Here is a 22,288-nt window from a genome sequence, read left to right as displayed (position 1 = left end):
CACAACCAACCTCCTGTTACAGGACCGTGCCTATTATTTCTAACCTGAAAATGTTTATTTCCAGTTTCCAGTCATTATATGGAACTGGATGAATTTTTGCATCAGAAGCATGCAGAAATAGGAAGTGATAATGTTAGGGATGGGAGTTTTTTTCTCTTGGGACACAGGAAAAATAAGGGTATTAAACATCAGAAATGTGACAAATTAGGACAGGTTTTCAAGAAGGAGCTTTCTATGCACAACCCAGTCTGCAGCTGTGTAAAGCTGAAATCATCATCTTACTAGTTTATAAACCTAGAAAACTTATCTAGTGTACAGAAAAGCTCAGAAATTTCCCTGTGTTTCCTACTAATGTCCAAAAAATTTTCTCATTAAAGAAATCTCAAATGGGGATCATCTTCTGCCTCAACAGAATACAAAAGATAGACTAGAACACAGAATCATTAAGGTTGGAAAAGACCTCTAAGATCATCTATCTTAACCATCTCTCATTCTTTGCATTTGATGTTGGGATCGAGCATCTAACCTTACCAACTGTTAAAAGGTGCAAGTTCCTCACTTAGAAATGTGTGGGGTTCTGTTGATATATTTTCTCTTTGACTGCATGCCTGAGAAAATAAGCAGATAGTATTTCAAAGTGTCATATTTTCAGACTGGGAGAAGTACAATACAATGAAGGTTGGGTGTTCAGCTGCTAAAAAACAGTGTGAGCTTTATCAATTTTGTCAGTAGTAGGGGATTGCTATCGGATGAGAATGTATGCAGAGAACTGGCCTTTGTGTATTTATTTCCATCAGCTTCAGTGGCAGAAAATCAAGTCCTCACAAAATATAAGCCAGGTACTACCACGTGTGATGGATAGGGAAGCTATGAGTTCAGGGTTTGAAGAATTACATCAGTGTCAAACTACAATGCTATAATGATGTATGATATAATGATGGTAACCCTTCTTTCAGATGAAAGGCTGTAGCATCAGATCAGGACTTTAACTAAAAGAGGAGAGATTTAGGTTAGAAGTTAGCAAGAAATTCTTTACTCAGAGGGCAGTGATGCCCTGGCACTGCCCAGAGAGCTGTGGGTGCCCCATCCCTAGAGGTGCCCAAGGCCATGGCTGGGCTCTGGGCAGCCTGAGCTGTAAAGGCAGGCAGCCCACTGCAGGGGTCGGATGCAGGGCTTGATGATCTTAAGGTCCCATAGAACTTAAGCCATTCTATGATTATGAGGCAACATAAAATAAACTGCTGAGTATATAAAATTTCAGTATTTAATCACCACAGGAACTGGAAAAGAAAAACTTTCAAATTTTCCTCTCCCCATCTTTCTTCCACTTGTATTCCAGACTGATTCCACTGCCAGATGAGTATTTCATTGTATGCATACTATGACTCTACTGGATATCTCTGAAAGGCTCAAAGATCTCATGATTTTTACCATTCAAAAAGTTCAGTGATACTAAATATGGAAATCAAGATTGAATTGAGCACTGTTAGATTTTACTGTCTTTGATAGCTACCGTTTGCCCACACAGCAGGAATAGTATTTACCATTTAAATCTGAAGACATTTGGTAATAGGTTTATAGTTCACTGATGTATGGCAACCTGTATGAAAGTGAAGCATATGTAAATATCCATGGTAATGAGACATTTGCTTACAAGAGGTGTTAGAGACAATCAAAGAGGCTAATGAGATCTTCTGAGAACCACCTGCTAGCCTTGCTCACTTGAATCAAATGGCTGTGCTAGAATTAGTGGAAGCTTTCTTATTCTTTATTACTACTTTAACATCAGTTGTTTTCCAAATACTGGCATAACAATAGAAACTGCTAGAGAAACAATGGAAACATCTAGAGAAATGAGCATAAATCCTCATACTGCAGAGAAGAAAGAGAAGACAATGAATAAATACTTCATAGAAGACTGAACAGTAGTCCGCTATTGTGGCAATACCAAGCATAAGTAAAATATTCCAATTTTAAAAGACATTATTTTGTTCTGCTAGAAAACACTGATGTGCTGGCATTGAAAGAGAAGGAAATAGGAAAAAAAAAAATTCAAGTAATTTGCCCATTAAGTTACAAAGACTGGAAAGAATTCATTGTCAGTAAGAAAGTTGCTTGATCCTTTCTGGTAAAAATATTTGAAAGCAACCATTGAGAAGAGTAAAGAATATACACACACACACACAGATATATATATAAAATATAATAAATGACAGCATGGACAATCCCCTTACATTTGTAAACCACAACACAGCCAGGAACTCCTGCTGGGTGAAACCTGCCCACAGAAAAGTGTGATTTGAGTGTGAAACTGCACAGTAGGGTTCTCCTCTGGCTCCAATGGTATGTCTCCATTGCCATGTGATGGAGGGATACCGAAGCTAGCTTTGATAGAGGTGGCTCAGACACTGCAGAAGCAAGGAGCAGCACCACGTGGACTAATTCTCCTGGCTCCTAGCATGTTTGGAATAAATAATGCCAACACATAGTTTTAAAGAATAAGTTCTCACGTAGGCCAGAGCATAAAAATAATCAGTAAAAATGGTCTTAATACAGGATGCCTTGCAGGGAGTACAAATTCTGCTTTACCTTCCCAGGTCTGTACTGGAGCCTGCAGACAGAAATCTGCTTGCTGGACTTTGTAGGATTCATCTCAGCTAACCCAGCTGATGTAAAGTTTGGCATCTGATCTTGGAAAGCTATTTAGACCCTCCTCATAGCATGGGAAGAAGAGTGTTTTTCACGTTATTCAGCTAGTCACCTTCTCTCCAATGGCACAGCTCATCTTTTGGAGCCTCACTTGGCTCCAGAGGAAATGCAGAGTGGTTGATTTGATTGTGGAATTAGTCAGGATCAGTTTAACTTCAGGCATCTTAGACTTCCCAATTTAAGTGTACTCACCTAAATGATGTTTCCTCTGTAGCCCCTCAGAAGCAAAACTTTCCATTAGGAATAATCCCATTTTATCTGGGCAATGGTGGTGAACTACTCTGTAAGTATTCATTCATTCATTCAGTAGAATGAGGCTAAAAATTCTAATCCTAAATAGCTGCCCCTTGAATCCCAATTTCAGCAAAGGAAAGCTATATGAATTTTTTAATAATTTCATGTGAAGCTCAGGACAGCTAAGCTTAAATATAATATTGTTGACTCCGATGGGGTTGCCTCACAAACCTACCGACCTAAGTTGTAATTTTCACACTCAAATTTCAGTTGTAATTTTAAGATTATGCTTAGCACTGAAATGATTCTAGTCATCTTCCTTCAATGAAGGTTCACAAATCTTCAGCTTTGAGACTACTACACCTCCACCAAACGTTGCAATGATTCAACCAACTTAAACTGTTGGCTGAATTTGGGTGGAGAAAGGGTGAAAAAAGGATGACAGAACAATGGGCAAAAGCATTTCACAGAATCATAAAATCATAGCTTATGGGTCAGTACATAGGAAAAAAGGAATAGATGACACATTTGCATAACATTTGTTTCCTTGAGATATTAAGAAAAAATGCAAATACGTAATTCTGATAGTTGTGTACTTTTCATGTACAAAAACGAAAGCTTGAGGTAGAAGTCAACCCATTTGGCTTACAATGTTCAGGTTTAGTTTCAGTTCTTTTCATTTATTAGTTTAAAATATCACCTTCAAGGTCATATCGTCTTCAGGAGAGTGATATCAAAGGAAACACAATGCTACAAGACGGAATATTAAACTGAATTATGTGATGTGCAGTAACTTTTAAAGGGCAAAACTACATATAAAGACCCTCAGAGAGAAGGAAAACCAGACACGGTCTTTCTGTTCTTACATAAATCCAGGTAAGTAACAAAATAAATAAAAGCAAAGGCCAGGATCTTTGAAGGTGGTTGGCATTTCAAAGCAGAGACACCTTGTAGGACCTCCTGTTGAAGCAATGGCGTCTCTGCTGTCTTTCAAGACAGGCAGCACAATCAGAACTCAGATCCAACAGCCTCTTTTTAAAGTCCAGAGGAATTCCACACGTATAGTTCAAGCGATTCAATGAGGGCTGGATATGAAGAACAAGAAACCTTACCAACAGTTTGCCCACATTAACATTTTCCATTGCCTTTCTCTAGATAATTACTGACCTGGCGTTAGGCTATCAAGTTATGCAACGAAGTTGCGACTATTTAAAGTCTATCATGTATATGCTGATAACTGTATAAATTATGGTGGTATTTTCTACAATATGACATTATCTTTCAGAGATCCAAAAATTCCTGCATACAGCACTATTTTCAAACAGCTATTAAAAATAAAATGATCTGGAACGGTTCACTTCTCACCTACCAAGGTAATCCCAGATTGGGTTAAAAACTAAAATTGAAAGTAACAGAAAGAATGGGTTTTCTTTGATTATAACAACGCTGGACAATGCTCCTGGACACATAGTCTGATTTTTGGGTGGTTCTGTGTAGAGCCAGGAATTGGACTTGATGATTCTTATGGATCCCTTCCAACTCGAAATACTGTATGACAACGATGAGTTTTACAGCATAGCAGCGGAAAAAAAGATGAGCTGGAGATAGTTGGCTTTAGATCTCAGAAGATTAAATGCCAAACTTAAATCATGTACTTTACAATCAGAAGCTAGTCTTTTTTGTTAAGAGTTCAACAGGGAGGATTTCACCTGGTTCGGATGTTGTGCATCATTCAGGACAATGCAAAGAACATCAATACACTTTCAAGAACTTCAATACACCTCCTCAGCGTATCCTAATTTAGGAGCCACACAAATTACCAACCAGAACGTTATTCTTAGGAAAACAATTAAACACAAACACATACACTAATCACTGCAATCTGTCTCAAAGGAGAAAAGAAAATTGACATCTTCTCATCTGTCCACCATAGAACTGTTTTCCTCGTGACAGTGAAAGCCCTTGTCCACGTATTGCCTCCATCTCGCACCTCAGCAGGAAAGGCTAATACCAAATTACTGTTGTTTTTCCTTAAATATTTTATATATAGAAAAGATCAGCTTCTAAATGGCAGGAGCGACCATCTATAATTAGAAATATCTAAAGCTTTTTTTTTTCTTCCTCTAAAGCTGTTTAATTCTTTACAATCACAGAATATTTATTCTGAGCTCACGCTTATTGCTTTTCTTGCATTGTTAACAGCCAAGAAAACCTCATCCAAGAAAATCTCCAAAATCCTTTAAGTGCTGCCAACCAATTGGCCTTAGGTGAGCTTTGAAGAGTTTTAAAGGGAAACTTCCGTTTGGCAAAACCTTTGGAACATTTCTTCATCTAATTATGCAGAAGAGTAAAAAGCCAATTATCTGGGAAATCGAGAGAGTTCTTTTTTTCTTTTTTAAAGAAAACTTTCTTTAAAAAGGGTCGGTTTCTGTGAGAAAGTCACCATTTTGCAACTCTGGATGCCAAAAAAACATTGTGAAATTACTCAGAAAACTGGGAGATTTTATTCTGGTGTTGCTGGAGGACAGAACAACTCTTTTGAGCTGCCAAAAGCTGACCCAATGCCAAGCTCGCCAGCTGCGGATAATCTAGCATCACTCAGGACATGGGTGGTGGGAGATCATGGGTTACTGCTGGAGGAACAGCTGGTATCCCTCATTCCTTTCACTGCTGGTGGCAGCCAGGATGGTTATCATCATCCTGCCCCACCACCACGTCTGACTCACTTCCCTCCTTCCTTAGGAGAAGCGCAGATAAGGCACTTGCCTTTATCAACTCTGTTTTCCATTAATTCTCTAAGCTGTGAGAGAAGGGAAAAGACAGCCCACACCGCAGTGCCTAGAAAGCTTTATGTACATCACAGTGCTATTAATCTTCATCCTTAAGTCACTTGGATCAAGTCACTTCTGGAAAGGAACTATGCAGGAAAGAAACTGTGCAGGAAAACTAATGGCTATAGAATTAGTTGAGAAGAAAATAGTGGAGTGAGACCCAAAAAGATGTGTATTTCCAATAACCATTACCTTCTCCTGACAGATCCCATCCTTCACACACACAGCCTGCCTATCAATAGCAACTAAGTAAGGACAGGATGGAGCAGTACAAGTGGTATCCAACCTTTCTGAACTGTTTCAGATAAAAAATAAGGTTATATTTTTTCCATGGTAGTGGAGCAACTGGATAGACATACATGTCTCTAAACTTTCTATGCAAAAGCTACACGTATGTTAATTTTTCACCAGTATTCATGGGCCTTACAGTGAATCCTGGATTTCAATCATTGATACATGAAGGAATCTTCCCAAGTTGTGTGGTTAAAAAGTCCATTGCCACTTCTGCCACCCATGGATAGTTTATATTGGGCTCACTGTGAGACTTGTGGGCCTGTGAAGAAGACATCCAAAAAGATCAGTGGGATTTATTAGTTGCCATGGATACAGATAAAGTGAAAATGTTATCGGCGTGTCTTTTTGGTGCTTTGGAGTTTGTGTTCCTTTGTAAACAGAGAGAGGATTTGGCTGTATGGAAGAAGACGAGAAGAGGATTTGGTAACACATCTTTTGGGCATGAAGGCTTCCCAGAAATAAATTCAGCACTTCGAGTCTTCTCTGTCACAAATGGAGGCAGAAAGGAACAAACAAATTTTCTTCATTTGTTAATTTTTAGCATAACTCATAACAGTACTGAACTGGGACTAAAATGGGACACAGTCCTTCTAACAGTCTCTTATTATGGGGTTGTGTTTTGAACTTAAAAAGATCCCAGCAGAGCTAAGCAAGATTTTCAGTGCGACTTACTCAGAGTGAACCTGAGGTGAACAGCTCTCTAATCAATTAGATAAGAATTTGGACTTATTTCGAAAAGCATAAATAAACCAAACAAAACCGGCATTGAACTACTGAAAATAGCAACCAAGCTCTATGGCTAAATGACTGGCAATTCCAGAACTTATTTTGCATTCTGTTTTATATTAGCTTCTCTCAAAGGCATTTATAGATAGCAATTACTTAGGTCTCATAGTAGCTTTGTGGCTAAGAAGCTTTTAAGAGCTGGAAAACAAAACAAAGCAAAACAAACAGAAGAAATGGTAAGAGTGAAGCAAAACACCCTCCAAGCAAGAGTTGTAACAGTGTTCAGAAGAAAGCTGCCACTTCATATTCATACTCTGTCCTCCCCGTATTCTTGCTTTTCTATACTTTATAGAGTTATCTAAAAGGATAAAGCACTTTTATCGTAGGAGATAAAATATAACAGATCTTGGGGCAAATCCATTTTTGATGTAACCACAGTGACGCCAACGTGGATGCACTCAAGAGGCATTTATTACTTGTTTACTCCTTCAAGTCTTCTGAGAATGAGAAATGACTGAATTAAATAACTTAATTTCTTTCGGTGTGCAAATTCTATAATCTCTCCTGGAAACTGCGGCAGTGGTGAGTCAAACTCCTTATTAGAGCCCATGGGACCTGATGGTCTACTGGAGGAAACAAAGAAAAGAAATGCATTTTAAAAAGCTCGTTAAGAGGCATGTTAACACATAGCGTGTTTCCTGTTTCGTGATGAACTCCTCTGACTCTGTCCATAGAGTATTCAGAGAGCACTGAAAACATCACTGAAGCATAAATCCAATCCAGCATTGGAAGGACTGGCATACACACCAGAAATTTTGGCCGCTATATGAGACTAAAGGAATTTATTGTTCAGTAAGTTCCCAGCTACATAATGTTTTACAGTCAGAATCATAGAATGGTCTGAGTTGCAAAGGAGCACAATGCTCATCCAGTTCCAACCCCCAGCTATATGCAGAGTCACCAATCAGCAGCCCAGGCTTCCCAGAGCCACATCCAGCCTGGCCTTGAATGCCTGCAGGGATGGGGCATCCACAGCCTCCTTGGGCAACCTGTGCCAGTGCCTCACCACCCTCTGCATGAAAAACTTCCTCCTCATATCCAACCTAAACCTCCCCTGTCTCAGGTAAGTAAAGGCAGGTGGCTTCATTTGGGCAGTTTACAATCTGCAGTGAAAAATGCAATGTGAGGGGTATCAATAGATGGAAATGGAGGCAGAGCGCACGATGAACAAGAATGAAGGTGTTGATGAAGCACAGAAAAATATCATGATTTTTCCCCCTGTAGCTTGGTAATAAGCAATAGATGTTTTGTTGATGTTGTTGTTTGGTTTCTTGGTTTTGGAAAGGTTTTCAGCATTAAGAGAATGGGAAGAAATGTCCAGTGCCATTACAGCTAGCCCAGCATTATCCCCAGTCACCAGAGGCCATGGAAGCGTTCAATCCTGGAAAAGTAAATGTTTACACTCTACACATAACTCTGTATTATGTAAGTTACAGAATACCACTTTCCTGACAGCATATAGTAAAGCACATAAAAACAAAACCCATAAACATCACCAGGAAGAAGGCAAAAATATTTCCAACGTCTTAAATAAATAAAATATGTTAGGTGAGAATGCCCAGAAGGTCAACACAGACAGGTCCAAGTGGTGTTAATGCAAAGTCTGTACTGGAGATCAGGCTGTTCCCCTGCTTTTGTTAAGAGTTTGGTCAGATCCTTTGTGAACAAGTATTGTGGATCCATCTCTGCCTAAACATCAGGAGGACAGAGGAAGAAATGGGACGCAGTTATTAAGGACTGCTGAAGCTGCCATTACTACCTGGCCACTTATGGGATAGAAACATCATTTCAACATCCAAATATGGAGAAAGTATTGATAGATATAGGTCTGGAGTACAACTGTGTACTTACACAGATATATTTGTTCTCAGTGTCTAAGTCACATGTAAAAGAAACATTAGAAAGCATACAAGCATTTGTCCCATTTATAAACCAAGCAGGACATCTTATTCATACATACTGGAGCAATCAGCTATCATGATTTTACCATTTTAACTTTTCTTTATCAGTTCTCGATGCTTGAATAATAATGTGAAACAAGTAAATGATTCTGGTACATCCTGTATGAGGATGATTATGTAATCAATTCCACGCACTGGCAGCGCTGTACTTAATTTTATTCCAGCTTATTCAATTATAACAATGGGTTCTGTCTTAAGCAGTTTGCAGGTTAGCAGAGAAGGGACAGAATCATATTCGTCATTTGGCTGCATGACCAAACACTTGGAGCAGATTCAATATTTCTGTGTCCTGGGAACAAGGATGAGGCATGTCCTCAAAATGTATGCAACAGTCCTTCAGTGCATTTTAATTAATCGTTTGTGGTCATTATTTCAGGTTGGCTTTGCTCTTGTCACATCACTTGGGCATTCTCTTGTTGCACACTCTAATAATGGGTTTTCTCTTCTAACGCATTTCACTGTTAATTGCCTTTTATTTCTAGTAATTTTTCTTCCCCCCTGGCATTCACACACACTCTTGCCCTGGTAATCACATACTCGTGGTACCTGCAGCTTCTCCCTCAACCATAAATCAAGAATTATTCTAACCCCGTCTTTCGTTTTGTTTATGATCTCTGTTTCCTTTGTTTCACTGGGCTACCTTTGATTTGCTGTTCTGTAAAGGAAGCAGATCAATCAGTTCTAGTAACTGTGTGAGTCTGAAACGTGTGGCTTGGTTACCAAAAGTACAAGCTGCTGAGGAGTGGCACTTAGAAAGTTTGAAACCATTCTTTGTGTAATCAGAAAGGCAGGGGAAAGGGTGCATGAGAAACACAGCTTTGGATCATAGAATTGTAGAATCACAGAATGGTTTGGGTTGGAAAGGACCTTTAAGATCACGTATTTCCAACCCCCTGCTATAGGCAGGGAGAGCAGAGCAGGTTCCTGTGCAAGTCTCACTATCTATCAATTATATAAGGAGTTGTGGGAGACTAGCCAGTTAATTTAACCAACAAATTAGGTGATCCAATCATTCCCCAAAGAGGTTGTTTTCCCCTAAACACAGAGCCAAATATTGTTCTGTTTACTGAAGTACACACTGAAAATGCCTACCAAAGTTAGTGAGAGATGAGGTTGTAGACTGAGAGCAGCAGAGTTATAACTGGATAAGAGTAAGTGCTGTTCCTCAGGACCTACCAAAATACATTTGCAATATGGACTAAGAGATGGGTAATTGCTTTGATTAGTCTATAAATCTGTGTATAAGGCACTCTGTATTCATCAAGCTGTCAAGATCACAAGTTGTCATGACATCTGAGGACAAAATTCAGAGATGAGAAGAAGAGAATACTTATTTTAACTGAGGTCACGGTGAAGTCTGGGTGAAATCTGGATGATAACTTTACTAAACTCTAATCCTTTCCTACTATCTTGCAAGAGTAAGGTATATCCTCAAAAACTAAAGAAAAACAAGCAGTAATTAGAATTGGACCTTAACTTTTGATATTCTCATAAATCTGAAATGGAAAAAAAAAATCACACATCAGTAGGAGAGAATGAATATTATCCTACTTCTGAAATGTCTCAAATTAACAGATTTAATTAAAATACACATCAAAGATAGAGATAGGGCTGTAGAATGTCCCTCTTCCCCTCATTTGAAGAAGTAATTACACAAAATATTGTGATAATATACCTTGTAAGCATAGCCACTGAACTGTTGTATAATATGATTAACGCTTGCTTGCAACACCACAGAAACCTTTAGATGTTGTGGATGATAACTGTGATGTAGCATTGTAGATGGGGAGGCAGGTTGTAAGACTGTTCTGCTTTAACAAGGCAAAAGAAACAGCAATGGAAAAACTGTGCAGCAGTTTTGTGGAGTCCTTATCACTTATCAACATCAAAAGAAGCCAGGATCCACACAGCAGGAGGAATTCCTCTAAAACGTGACATACAGCATCAAGACATTTCCCTTTGTTTTCCACAGCAATCTTTGGGACAAAAGGAGTCTTTGCATAGCATCTCACATGGAGATGAGCCAACTGTGGAATGTGAATCAGTGGGTTAAAGATAGAGACTGTTGTATTGGAGGTGACCACCAACAACAAACCATCACAGTGCTAGAAGAATGCTAGATGACATCAAAGACCACCAAATCAGAGTCTATCTATTGGGCAATCATTGGGGGTGGACAGAATAATGATTTGGGGAATTTAATGAATATGTAATATGCATGAAAATATAATCTGTTCACAAACAATTGAGGGCACATTATTGGAGCGTTATCCCAATGCTAGCCCAGCACTGCCAGTGAATATCTGCTTAATGGTGATAAAACTTTTGCTGTTAAGTCTCTTCACATCAATTTTTTTATTCATCTCCCACTCTTATTGAGGAACCTACATGTTGGTTTTCAGCCAGAAAATACAAGCTGAGTTTAGCCTCTAGAGTTTGTTGTGGAAGTGCTGCATCACTGAATTTTTATGGTAGAACTCATATTAGACAGTAGTATCTCAAGCTGAAAAGCATAAAAACAACACAGACCAAGTCCGTGTTTTTTCTAGTACAACATACAGAATTCTTCTCTCTAGGATGAAGCACACATTATGCTACATGACCCCAAAAATGAAATATGTGAGAAGAGTTCTTCATTTGTCTCACAAAAGGATGGATGGAAAACAATGTAAAATCGAGATATTTCCGTTTTTCCTTTCTTATTCCTTCTATTTTGCAAGTGGAATTTGGGGAAGGAAATGCACATTCTCTTTTCCTCCCTTTTGGCAGGAGCAAAAATTATCACACACATTCAGAGTCAGCAGTACTGGCTGGCTGCCCATGGGCAAAGCCAAGGATCTCCTTTTTCCCACCCTCTTTTCCCTCCCTAGCTCAGAAGCTAAAAGATATATAATGAATATAGGACATGCAGTTCCTGCTGCTTCGCTCCTTCACTGATGAAAAAGAACGTGAAGTTAAGCAATTGCTTGAGGACTGTCTCCACATTTTATCTCTCTTCAACATCCTATATAGGAAATTGAGATATGGCCCATTGTAATTCACAACAAAAGAAAGGGCACAGCTTAAGTCTACAATGAAGAAGAAATACAAACAGAAGAAATAAGGCGTAGGTACAGAGCAAGGGCTCACAAATTCTTATTTAAGGTATTTTTACTTTTATTTTTTTATTTTTACCTCTGCAAGTAAAACTGAATTATGTTATTTTTGCCATGGTTAGGAGTACATGCAGATATTTTCTTACTGCTTAGCAGATGGAGTACTTAATAACTCGTTATACTGCTGTAACTTGCTTATTTGTCTGAGGATGATTTAACTCACTGCCCTTCAGTCTTATTTTGCTGAGGAAAAATCAATATGCAAAACCTGTCAGCAGTCCAAATTATTACACTTATTCAATTACATATATTATTGAGTAGGCAGTTTTACATAATGAAGTTCTTGGCTTAAGTTTGTAAGGGAGTTATATTAAGAGGAAGCAGATATATCTCAGAATGAGCTGAAAGAAATGAAATTGCACAGTTGGGTGAATTTAGTCATTGGCCACCTATGTTAGAATATTCAGTGTTTGATGAAGTGCTAAGTGAAAAAAAAAAAAAACACAAAATCATTTCATAGTAAAGAACAGTCTAAATCCTTCCTCCAGCCCATGATTGCAGCTTCCTGAATGATCCTACAAGAGATACACAGAGATCCCAAAAGGACTGATTCTAAATATTCAGAATGTGAAAAAGTTGTTCTTAAGAACTTACCAAAAATCTTCCCGTTGAAGTTCTCTACTAAAAGCCACTGAACTTAGTGCTGATCATAAAGACTGCCCAATGTGCTCTCCACAGTGAGACCCATCTGACCGATTGCCAACATCTACATTTGAATGGCCGCCAATTTTTTTTTCTAGTAGTAGTCAGAAAGAGGTAATCCCAGAGAACAATCATCTGAAAGTAGACATCTGAAATAGGTCTGATGACTCATTCCCTCAAAAAGCCAACTTTTGTCCATTGACTCTGAAGGCAGCTTTGGGATAACAGCCATGATAAAAATTCCTACGGCACAGAAATCTGCCCTGATATTGTTCTCATCTTCATAGCAAGCTACAAAAAAAATAAGAAAGGAAGTTCAAACAATGGCACCTTTACGGCATGTTCACACAACTCCCACTGTGTCCCAGACAATCGGTTCATTACCTGGGCTGTGCCACTGCTAGGCCTTTTCAACCCAGGTGGAAATGGAAGGACGCTGCAGGATAGTTGTTGACCATCATTGCCATCTCATTCAAATAGATGACTGGCAGACCATAATATTCACATGTAAGAAAAAAGGAGGAGCCCGGTCAAGCTCTCTTGAAGCAGGTCACAAGTCGGAGCACCATTCCATATCGTTCTCCTTGAGAAGCACTGGGTGTTCTACAAATCCATAGCCCTGTCAGCCAGTGAAAAAACAGCACTCCACTGGGATTCTGCTCCAGGGCCTCTATTCCCTTCCCAACACCAAGCCACAAAAAGGAACAAGGGTCCATCGTTACCATCAACAGGACACGTGTGGGATTATTTCAGGGTGAGAAGGGAATCTGCAGATGTATTAAAGATCCTTCGTCGTACCAGAGTGAAGAAACACATCCTCAACACAGCTAAGACTAATTCCAATCTGTATTGATAGATCCTATTATATCTCTTGACCGTACTTTGTTAATTCATTAGCAACAGAAGCTCAAATCTAAGGAATTACAGAAATAACCAATATGTGTGTTTTGTCTTTATTATCTGCCAGCATATGAAGCAGCACCTTTTACATCCTTCCAGGCTTCCATAAGCTCAAGAAGAGGTCAGAAATTATTGTTGCACCTTCTTGTTTCTGGTTAACTCTGCTGATAAGGCCAAACTCTGCAGACAAGTCTACAATATTCTGGTAGCTTCTCTGTTAAAAACAACTAATTGTGTCCTCATTAATCAGTGTTTATAATGATGCTTTAGTAATCTATTTTTTCTATGTCTCTACAGTCGATGCAAACACATAAGCAGGCATTTGTTTTGTTGTTGTTTTTTTTAATAGCTTGATTAACACCCTTCAGTAAACAAAACAAAGAAACAAACGAATCCACAAAATCCTACCCTTACTCTTTTAGAGGATTTTCTTAAGAAACATGACTGGCTCTCTGGAAATGTGTATCTATTTCCATTGAACTGCATTGAGAACAACAGCTCTTTAAGCTCACAGACTACGAAATCTAAACGTAGATTAATGTATGTGAAATGAGGTGGCCTTTGGCTGGCACACTGAAGGTAATGAGGGCCACCTGAACCTCATTATTTCCTGCTTCTGTTGTAGTACTATCACTCCTGTAGGTCTATGCCACAGCTTCCAGCCCTGTGTGGGTTTCTCAGGTACCCCAAGGCACCTTATCTGACACTAGATATCTGCCTTTATACATTAAACCCTTTCCTAACTGCTTCAGTTTCCATTATCATCCTTGAAGTTCAGATATTTAACCATTTAACCAAAGCAATTCCAGGGATAAAAGGAAGGTGTCTATGGGGAATGGTCAGCACTCAGAAGTTTTCTGCTCTTCATTACTGACTTTTGAGGGAGCCTGAATTAATTATTTAGGCCAGACGTGAAGTTTTCAGGGACTTACATCAGGTATTCCAACTGAAAGACCTCAATGCATTGCCACAAGGACAGGTTTTAATACCATTTGAGATGCTTCAGGAGACACGAATATATCTTGATACTCCCAAGAGTCTGAAGGGCTTAAAAGGCACTGGGGGTTTATGTGCACCCGAATCAAGTCCTAAGAATCTCCAAAGTAATTCTGTACTTCCTTCAGGAACTTACTGAAAACCACAGTGAAATAAAGAAGCAAAATCCAGGGTTCACTCAAGATTCCTCTGAAATGCAGTCACTGTCAGTGCAGAGAAACTGAATGTCCACCAGCAGAACCTGTGTGCCACCTCTAGAAACACAGATCCTAGAAACAAGTCAATCGTGCCATTGATTCGAGCAAGAATCAAACTCCCTCTTAGTGATGCACAGCTTAAAAGGAGCTGCCAAGATCTGATGAAAATCACACTAAAAATCATGGATGGTCATTCAGTTATAATTCAGATTAATTCTCCCTTGCATTGCTACAGCACTAGATTAGACATTAAAAGGTTAAGTAATTGCAAGTCACAGCTTCCAGATGTCCATAAAATGGAAGGTACCAACAGACAGAGTAGCACAGGAAAGACAATGTTTCACTGCATATGATTTACTGATATTCATTGCTCTTTTTTTAACTGCAGTGACTTGGTCTGCCAGGGCTGCAATTTTATACATAATGCCTACAATCACAACCTGGAGAGATGTGAATATGAGCAATCCTCCAATCTACCCATCCCACAGGAGAAAAAAAAAACAACGCTGCCAATGGATCTTCTGTAATTTTAATCCAAGAATTACCATATTTTTAAAAAATTAAAGAAGTATATGGGGTAAACCATCACTTATTGATAAGAATGCCCTAAAGAAGCTCCCCCTATTTACTTTTGATCAGCTCCCCATGGCACACTGTGTGTGCTGAGTAGTGGAAGGTAAGATCAGACTTTATGGCACCACCGAACTTTGGACAAAAGAGAAAGAGATGCAGTGTGGTTTAATGAACTGTCACCATAGAAACATGGAACTCACAAGCAGAGCTGCACAAATAAATGATATTTTGCTTCGATAATTACAGAAAGAAAGTTGGAAATAAATTAAAAAAACACATTCATCTATGTGGTAGTTTTTCCTTTCTTTTTGGTTAATAAGAAACATAAAGCATTGAGAGGGCAGACAGGAGCTTTTATTTTTAGCTTTCTACTTTTAACTTTAGTGTTCCTTTTTTTTTTTTAAGTCTTTTAAAATTTGTTAGCTATATTTCCTACATTTCTGAAACAAATGTTCTGAAACATTTATTTTCCATTATTTTTCACCAGAAATTCTTCAAACACCTCACCGGAACCTACATTTTATTCATGAACAAACTGTTTGCAGATAAATACTTCTACTTAGCCCGGCTCCCAGAAATCAATCATATCAGAGGTAGTATCTTACCAAATTGCCCACACAAAATCCATTCTACCTTCTACTTTTGTAGGTAGGAGGATGGGATGAGATGACCTCAGAGGTCATTTCCAACCTTACTGACTCTGTGTTCCTCTGTTATTATAGAAGGACTTCCTGGCAGTTCTGAGGATTACAAAAGGGACAGCTTGAAAGAAGACAGTAGGAATTGTTACTGTAAGGATTTTATGGGATGGGGATAGTAGCTCACACACATTTTGTAATTAATAGTGTCTCCAGAATGGCAAGCATACACTTGTTTTGAAAGAAGGAAGATTGAGGTTGGATGTCAGGGGGAAGTTGTTTGGTGTGAGAGTGGGGAGGTGCTGGAACAGCTGCCCAGAGAGGCTGTGGATCCCCGTCCATCCCTGGAGGTGTTCAAGGCCAGGTTGGATGGGGCCCTGGGCAGCCTGGGCTGCTGTGAGATGTGGAGGTTGGTGGCCCTGCATTGGTGGGGGGTTGGAGCTTCGTGATCCTTGAGGTCCCTTCCAACCCAAGCCATTCTGTGATCCTGTGATTCTATACTATTCCCTATAGCTGCTGTTGCTCCATTTGAGAACAAGGCTCTTTAAAGAGCGTGCAGATTTCCTCATGCCCAGACAGCAAAGATTCTGTTAATTCCAACACCACTACATTTCCATCAGTATGATTCATACCACCTAACTTCAGATGTCCTGTAATTACTGGTTTAATAGGCAGTGGAGAGAAATTGGCACTTCTACACACAGTCTTCACAAGATAAGATGGGTGTCTAAAATAAGGCAAGTTTAAGTCTTGTTAGTACTTTTAAGTGCGACTTCAAAGCACCTGTCTTCATCTACTGACTATGAGCAGACTCTAAATAACTAGCATTAACTGGTTTCTACTTCAGACAGCTATACTTAGGTGACATGAATCCATTCATTGCGTCTAATGATCAGATTTCTCTGAAGCCTGCTGACAGATAAAGCATTCAGTAAGGAACCAAAGAAGGAGACAATGGTTGGAAAACAAAGATCAGTGAATCTGTTTCTCTTCTATTTGCCTAAGAAAGAATAAGGCTTGATCACAGCTTAGATAGTGATGGTTACACAGGTGTCTCATTCCTCTATGCAGGATAGATATCTGAAATGGGCATGGATTCTATCCCAGTATTGCGTGGTCTCTATATTCTACCTTGAAACTCCTCCTTTTTTCTACTTGAGCATAGTAGAAGAGACTCTACGCAGTGTCACATGGATAGATCCATTAGCACAGAAAAGCATCTTTGACCTAAGACAGGCCCATTCAAGCAGATCAAAGCTATCAGTGTCAGTATCTTGGTTACAACAGGAGACAAGTAGAAAACATTTAGGGGTAGAGACAAATTCTGAACCATACCCTCCCTGCAGTGGCAATTCAATAGCTTTAAAAGCTGGGTGTGAGAAGAACAAATCTAGTCTTTGTGCACAGCTGCATCAACAAGAGAGATGCATGCACACATGCACAGGCACGTAATGGAACAACAACTTCCCAGGGGTGCCAAGGGAAACAAGAGGAGGTAACTAAAAGGCCCAAAAAAACCAGGAGGCTGATGAGCCATGGAGGGGAATAAAAATCTAAAACTGATCCATGATGGTCATATGAAGATGTGAACACTTTTCAAAGTCCATTGTGGTTTCCTCTCTCCTTAAATTACCACCATTATCTCCTAATTACCACCTTCTACCCCTTGGTGCCTTTATCAGTTTCTCTTATGTTGATTTGTATCACAGGGGTACTTGCTGATAAGATTTCTCTTAGCAACTGTAGACACTGTATCTCTACATGTACTTATTCCATTTGCATTACTTGACTTGCCTGGCAATGCAACTGTCCTTCAAATTATTTCAGAGGAAGGTCAAGGGAGAATGAGACTACCTAGCTAGGAGTACAACATCAACATTAATTTGGCAGTGAGTCATGAACCTCTTAATCACCAATGAGACCTCATCACTTCTGTTTCTTTTTGTTCAAAATGTTGTGCTGTATCACACCTTGGCTCATTCCAGGATAATACATTTCAGGCTCTATAAACCACAGAATCATAGAATCACAGAATGGCCTGGGTTGAGAAGGAGCACAATGCTCATCCAGTTCCAACCCCCTGCTGTGTGCAGGTCACCAACCAGCAGCCCAGGCTGGATGTGCCTCATGGGCCAAGGCCAGGCTGGATGTGGCTCTGGGCAGCCTGGTCTGATAGCTGGTAACCTGCACATAGCAGAGGGTTGGAACTGGATGAGTATTGCGCTCCTTTGCAACCCAGGCCATTCCATGATTCTATGATTCTTAATCAGTTTCTGTATGGCAGAAAGTCCATTGAGGACTGTTGACAACTACAAGAGGGTCCAGCAGAAACTTGCGCAGCTCCACAATAAAACTGAGACAAAAACTGGAACAAAGGGAGACTGAAAATACTGATATTAGAAAAAGTCTGGTCCCTCCTGCTGGAGAAGCTGAGGAATCATTCCTCTTCCTCCCTTCTTTTCAGCTTTTGGCTTTCATTATCTGTCCTTATCACTTTAATTCCCTCTCTAGAACAAAGGAGTCAGTTTCTGGGTCCTGCTGAGATCTCATTTTCTTCAAATTCTGTTTTTCAAGCATACTTTGTAGGTGATGCCTGGACAGGTTTGTACACATAGGGTCATGCTCCTTATTTCTTTTCATATAAAGGCATCTGAAGAATTTAAAGCATTTAAGAGGAAACAGTCAACATAAAATAACAGGAAAAAAAAAGAAAAAGGAAAAAAGAAACAACAGAAAATCCCAAGGCAATCAGTTTCTGAAGCATTGCAGACAGAGCCCAGCAGCAGAGAGAGGGAAAACAGTACTGTGAAAGATAAAACAGTAATGAGCATAACAGCTGGGCATGAGAAGCAGAGTGGGAGAAAAAGGTAAAAACATCAGAGCCGAGATACTTTAGGGCTGGCTGTTCTCTCTAACAGAGCACCAGCCTTGCTTTTCAAGACCCATGGTTACAGTTGCAGCTTGAAAACTGTGTTCTGTTGGACCTCATCCAGATGAGCTGTGGGGAACCATTTAGTTTATGTCTGCATTCACAGATGCTGAACACAGCAAGGGGCAAAGCAAAGGCAGGAGGGTTGAGTTATTGCAAAATATAGGAACTTATAAAGTGTTCTTCCACTTCTAACTTGGTAGTGCATTGCCTTTCATGCAGTACTTTTTGCTACACGAAACACTGCTGCAGAGAAATGGACAACAGAATCTACTATTAGTATCATTAATTTTTACCCCATGTAGTAAGATTTGTAGAATCAGAGAATCATAGAAACATCCATGTTGAAAAAGACCTCTGATCCAACCAACAACCCAATCCCAGCCCACTAAACAGCACTCTGTGACATAATTGTTCTAGATATTGTAGATTACAATAGTAGATATAGATTACACAGTTTGGGTTTGTGTTTTACATGCAGTTATTTGACTTTTTATCACATGTAAGAGAAGAGCCACATTGCTTTCAGAGCAAGGTAGTATAGTTCAGCTCATTTGGAGGATAAACCACAGTACCTGCCATCATTAATGTCTTATTGTTACAAACAATTAAGAAAAGGTTACTACCCCTTCATCATATTTGTCCAAGCAATGCTTGGTGACTTACAAGACAGATTCAGCTATGGTGAGTAACACTCCATTCCACTAAGACAGGGAGCAAAAATGCTTTGGAAGTAATTGGGTGCTTTCCAAATATTCTTTGTGAAGGGAGTATGTCATATTGGTACATCACTTGCTAGCACTCACCAGCAAGGTGTTCTTCTAAACAGAGTAAGCAGTATGTCAAAGTTTTTGAGAAAACAGGTCTGTTGATGTCCCATCCTTCAGTAATGGAGATAACACCTTGTTGGAAATGAGTGGCAGGATATGGCTTAAAATAAGGATCAGACTTGAAAAGCAAGTCTAGAAGGTGAGGGCTTAAAAGTGATAGAGTAGGACGTTACAGTACCAGCACTGAAGATGAAATACATGTAAAACACTTCCACAAGAAGTAATAAAGGTATGGAGAAATGGCAGCAAAGAGGATCCCTTGAAAGAAATGGCTTTCAAGCAAGAAAAAAAGCCAGAATTTTTCACTGGAAAGCAAACATCTCAGATGAAATGTGGTTTCTTTTCCTAAAGTCCTGTGTACATTGCCTTGGGAATGAGTTCTACTGTATACAGTATAGGGAATGAACAACAAAAAAAAGTGTGGGCAAATTTATGAAACTCAAATTCATTGCCCTTGTGCGTGCAACAGTTTCCTTCCCACTGCAGAGGCATCACCTGTTTACCTTCATGTATTATTCAGTAGAAAAGAGAAAATGTGAAGCAATGAGCAAAGAGCCCCTCTTCACTTGATACATTCCCCAGAAGATAAAAGCATAGTAAACCTGGGAAAAGTTGATGAAGCCAAAAAATAGATGGGGAACAAAATAAAGAGCATTACCTCTTTTGCTAAGGTAGTGCTTGAAAGGATGTAATTATCCCCTGCCCGTGTGGGTGATACGTTTTCATCACACTAAGATGCAAAAGGCTTCCCAATAGCACTTGACCTCCTCTATTTCTGAGCTGTGCACTTTGAATTTGAGATAGGTAGGGGACAGAGTTTGATCTGAATAGTACCTGGGTTACCAAAAAGCAGAGGGTTATTCTGGATGTGAGTTATAAAGAACAAGCTACGTGATGAAATCGTCTGTTCTGACCCTGAGGGTTGTTAGTTAGGGTAGTATGGTTAAGTTGTGGTTGGACTTGATGATCTTGAAGGTCTTCTCCAACCTGAGCAATTCTATGATTCTATGATTCTGTTATCTGCATCATATCCCCTCTTGCTCCTGGGCTAAAATATGCAGGCATGTAAAGAGGAGGGAGATCTCCCCTCTTTTCTGACACACTCACAGCATGTTTTATATGCAGTTCTCAGCAGTTTTACCCATTCAAGTCACAGCAGAAGCGGTTTGGACACGACTCAGAAAATAAGCCCTGATTTCCAATTAGCTGCTTTGTCATTCTTTGCCCTTCTCTCATTGGTGCTGGCCATCAGCAGCTCCTGCTGCAGTCAGTGGGAAACGAGACAGGATATTAAACCACTAATTTCTTTACTCGCTGCCTCAGTTTCTTAGCAATCCTTATCAAGATTACAGTCACCACAACATTAATCCCTGTGATAAAGGTCTTCAGATCGTGTGACAGAGAGGCAAAAATTATTACTGAGGTGATGAGGGGGAATGAGCAATTGCTATTGTTGACACCATGCCCCAGAAGCACTTACAGCTTCATCCCCAGCAGCCCCAACATCCTATCAGGACATTTCCTTCCAAGGCACATTGATTCTTGTTGCTGTTGTCGTTATGGTTTTGATTCATTGGGTCAGTATATGTCACTGCACCACCTAATGTATGGAAGCAAATCCCTGACCTCTGATAATAACCACTTATCAGCATAGTGTGTCCCCATTGATTGATTTTTTTCTGTCCTTACAATGTCTCTTTAAGCTTCACTAACTGCAGCGACGGCACTTTTTCCAGTAAGATGTTTGCAATGACATTGCTGGAAAACCCTGCAGGCATAACAGGAAAGGTCTGGAAACCCTCACATCAATGCATATGGCACATCCCAAGCTGAAACTCACCTGGAGAAGAGTCATTAAGAGGGTTCAAGGCAGCTGCCCTCCGTATTTTCTCCAGACAGGTTTCTTGCTCCTTTTTAATTATGCAGTTAGAATGTGTTGCTGTAACCTGAAATGGGAGAAAAAAAACGTGGTAAAAGAGCAGTAATAAATGTAAACTAGCTGGAGAGCATATGAAGAGACACTGGGAAGTTTTGATGTTCCCTTCCAGAAAGAAGAAAGTAATAAAAACATCTTTAATAGATGAGAGGAAACTGCAACAGACTTCTTGATGTTTATTTGTTTGTTCTAGACAGAAAGCTTAAGAGTGTTCATAAGACTGTTTTTAACGCTGCTCTCTATCAAAGTGCAATCTGCAATGTGTTTGCTTTGCTTTATTGCATTTCTTCCTCATACAAAGCAGAAGCGAGTTTACCTCTAAATAAAGAAATAAAGTAAAGAGGAATCAGAAATCATTTGAGGCTCTGTTTGATCTTCTGCCACTCTCTTATGAGTCTCACACAATCCATTAACCTCACTCAGGACCCTAAACTAAATTAAAGTTCTTGCTCCCAGTCTTTCACCCCGTCCATTCTTTAATGCTTCCTTCTTCCTTTCTTTCCAATGAATACAAGGCAGCTTGCTTGCCAAGAGCAAAATGCAATGCCAGTGCAACTGAAATGACTTGATCCAAAACTTCTTTTCTATCTTTAAGGCTTAAAGCAGCCCACTACAATAAAAAGAAAAAAGAAAAAAAGGAGAGAGAAAAAAAAAAAAGAATAAAATAGAAACGTAAC

The 22,288-nt window shown here is 39.5% G+C and overlaps 1 protein-coding gene across 7 annotated transcripts in view; it reads right to left on the bottom strand.

Annotated features, from left to right (window-relative positions):
• Positions 1-22,288, bottom strand: part of LOC100548490 (pituitary adenylate cyclase-activating polypeptide type I receptor) — a 128,367-nt gene that overhangs the window by 52,557 nt on the left and 53,522 nt on the right. For all 7 annotated transcript variants that reach the window (XM_010712227.1, XM_010712228.1, XM_010712229.1 and 4 more), the window contains exon 3: positions 21,516-21,621. In XM_010712227.1, coding sequence (XP_010710529.1) covers positions 21,516-21,621 — 106 coding nt within the window. The remainder of the gene's footprint in view (positions 1-21,515; positions 21,622-22,288) is intronic.

This window comes from Meleagris gallopavo, chromosome 6, assembly GCF_000146605.3.
Source record: "Meleagris gallopavo isolate NT-WF06-2002-E0010 breed Aviagen turkey brand Nicholas breeding stock chromosome 6, Turkey_5.1, whole genome shotgun sequence".
Classification (NCBI taxonomy): Eukaryota; Metazoa; Chordata; class Aves; order Galliformes; family Phasianidae; genus Meleagris; species Meleagris gallopavo.
Note: the sequence above shows the minus strand (reverse complement) of the source record. Positions and strands in the feature narration are given on the sequence as shown.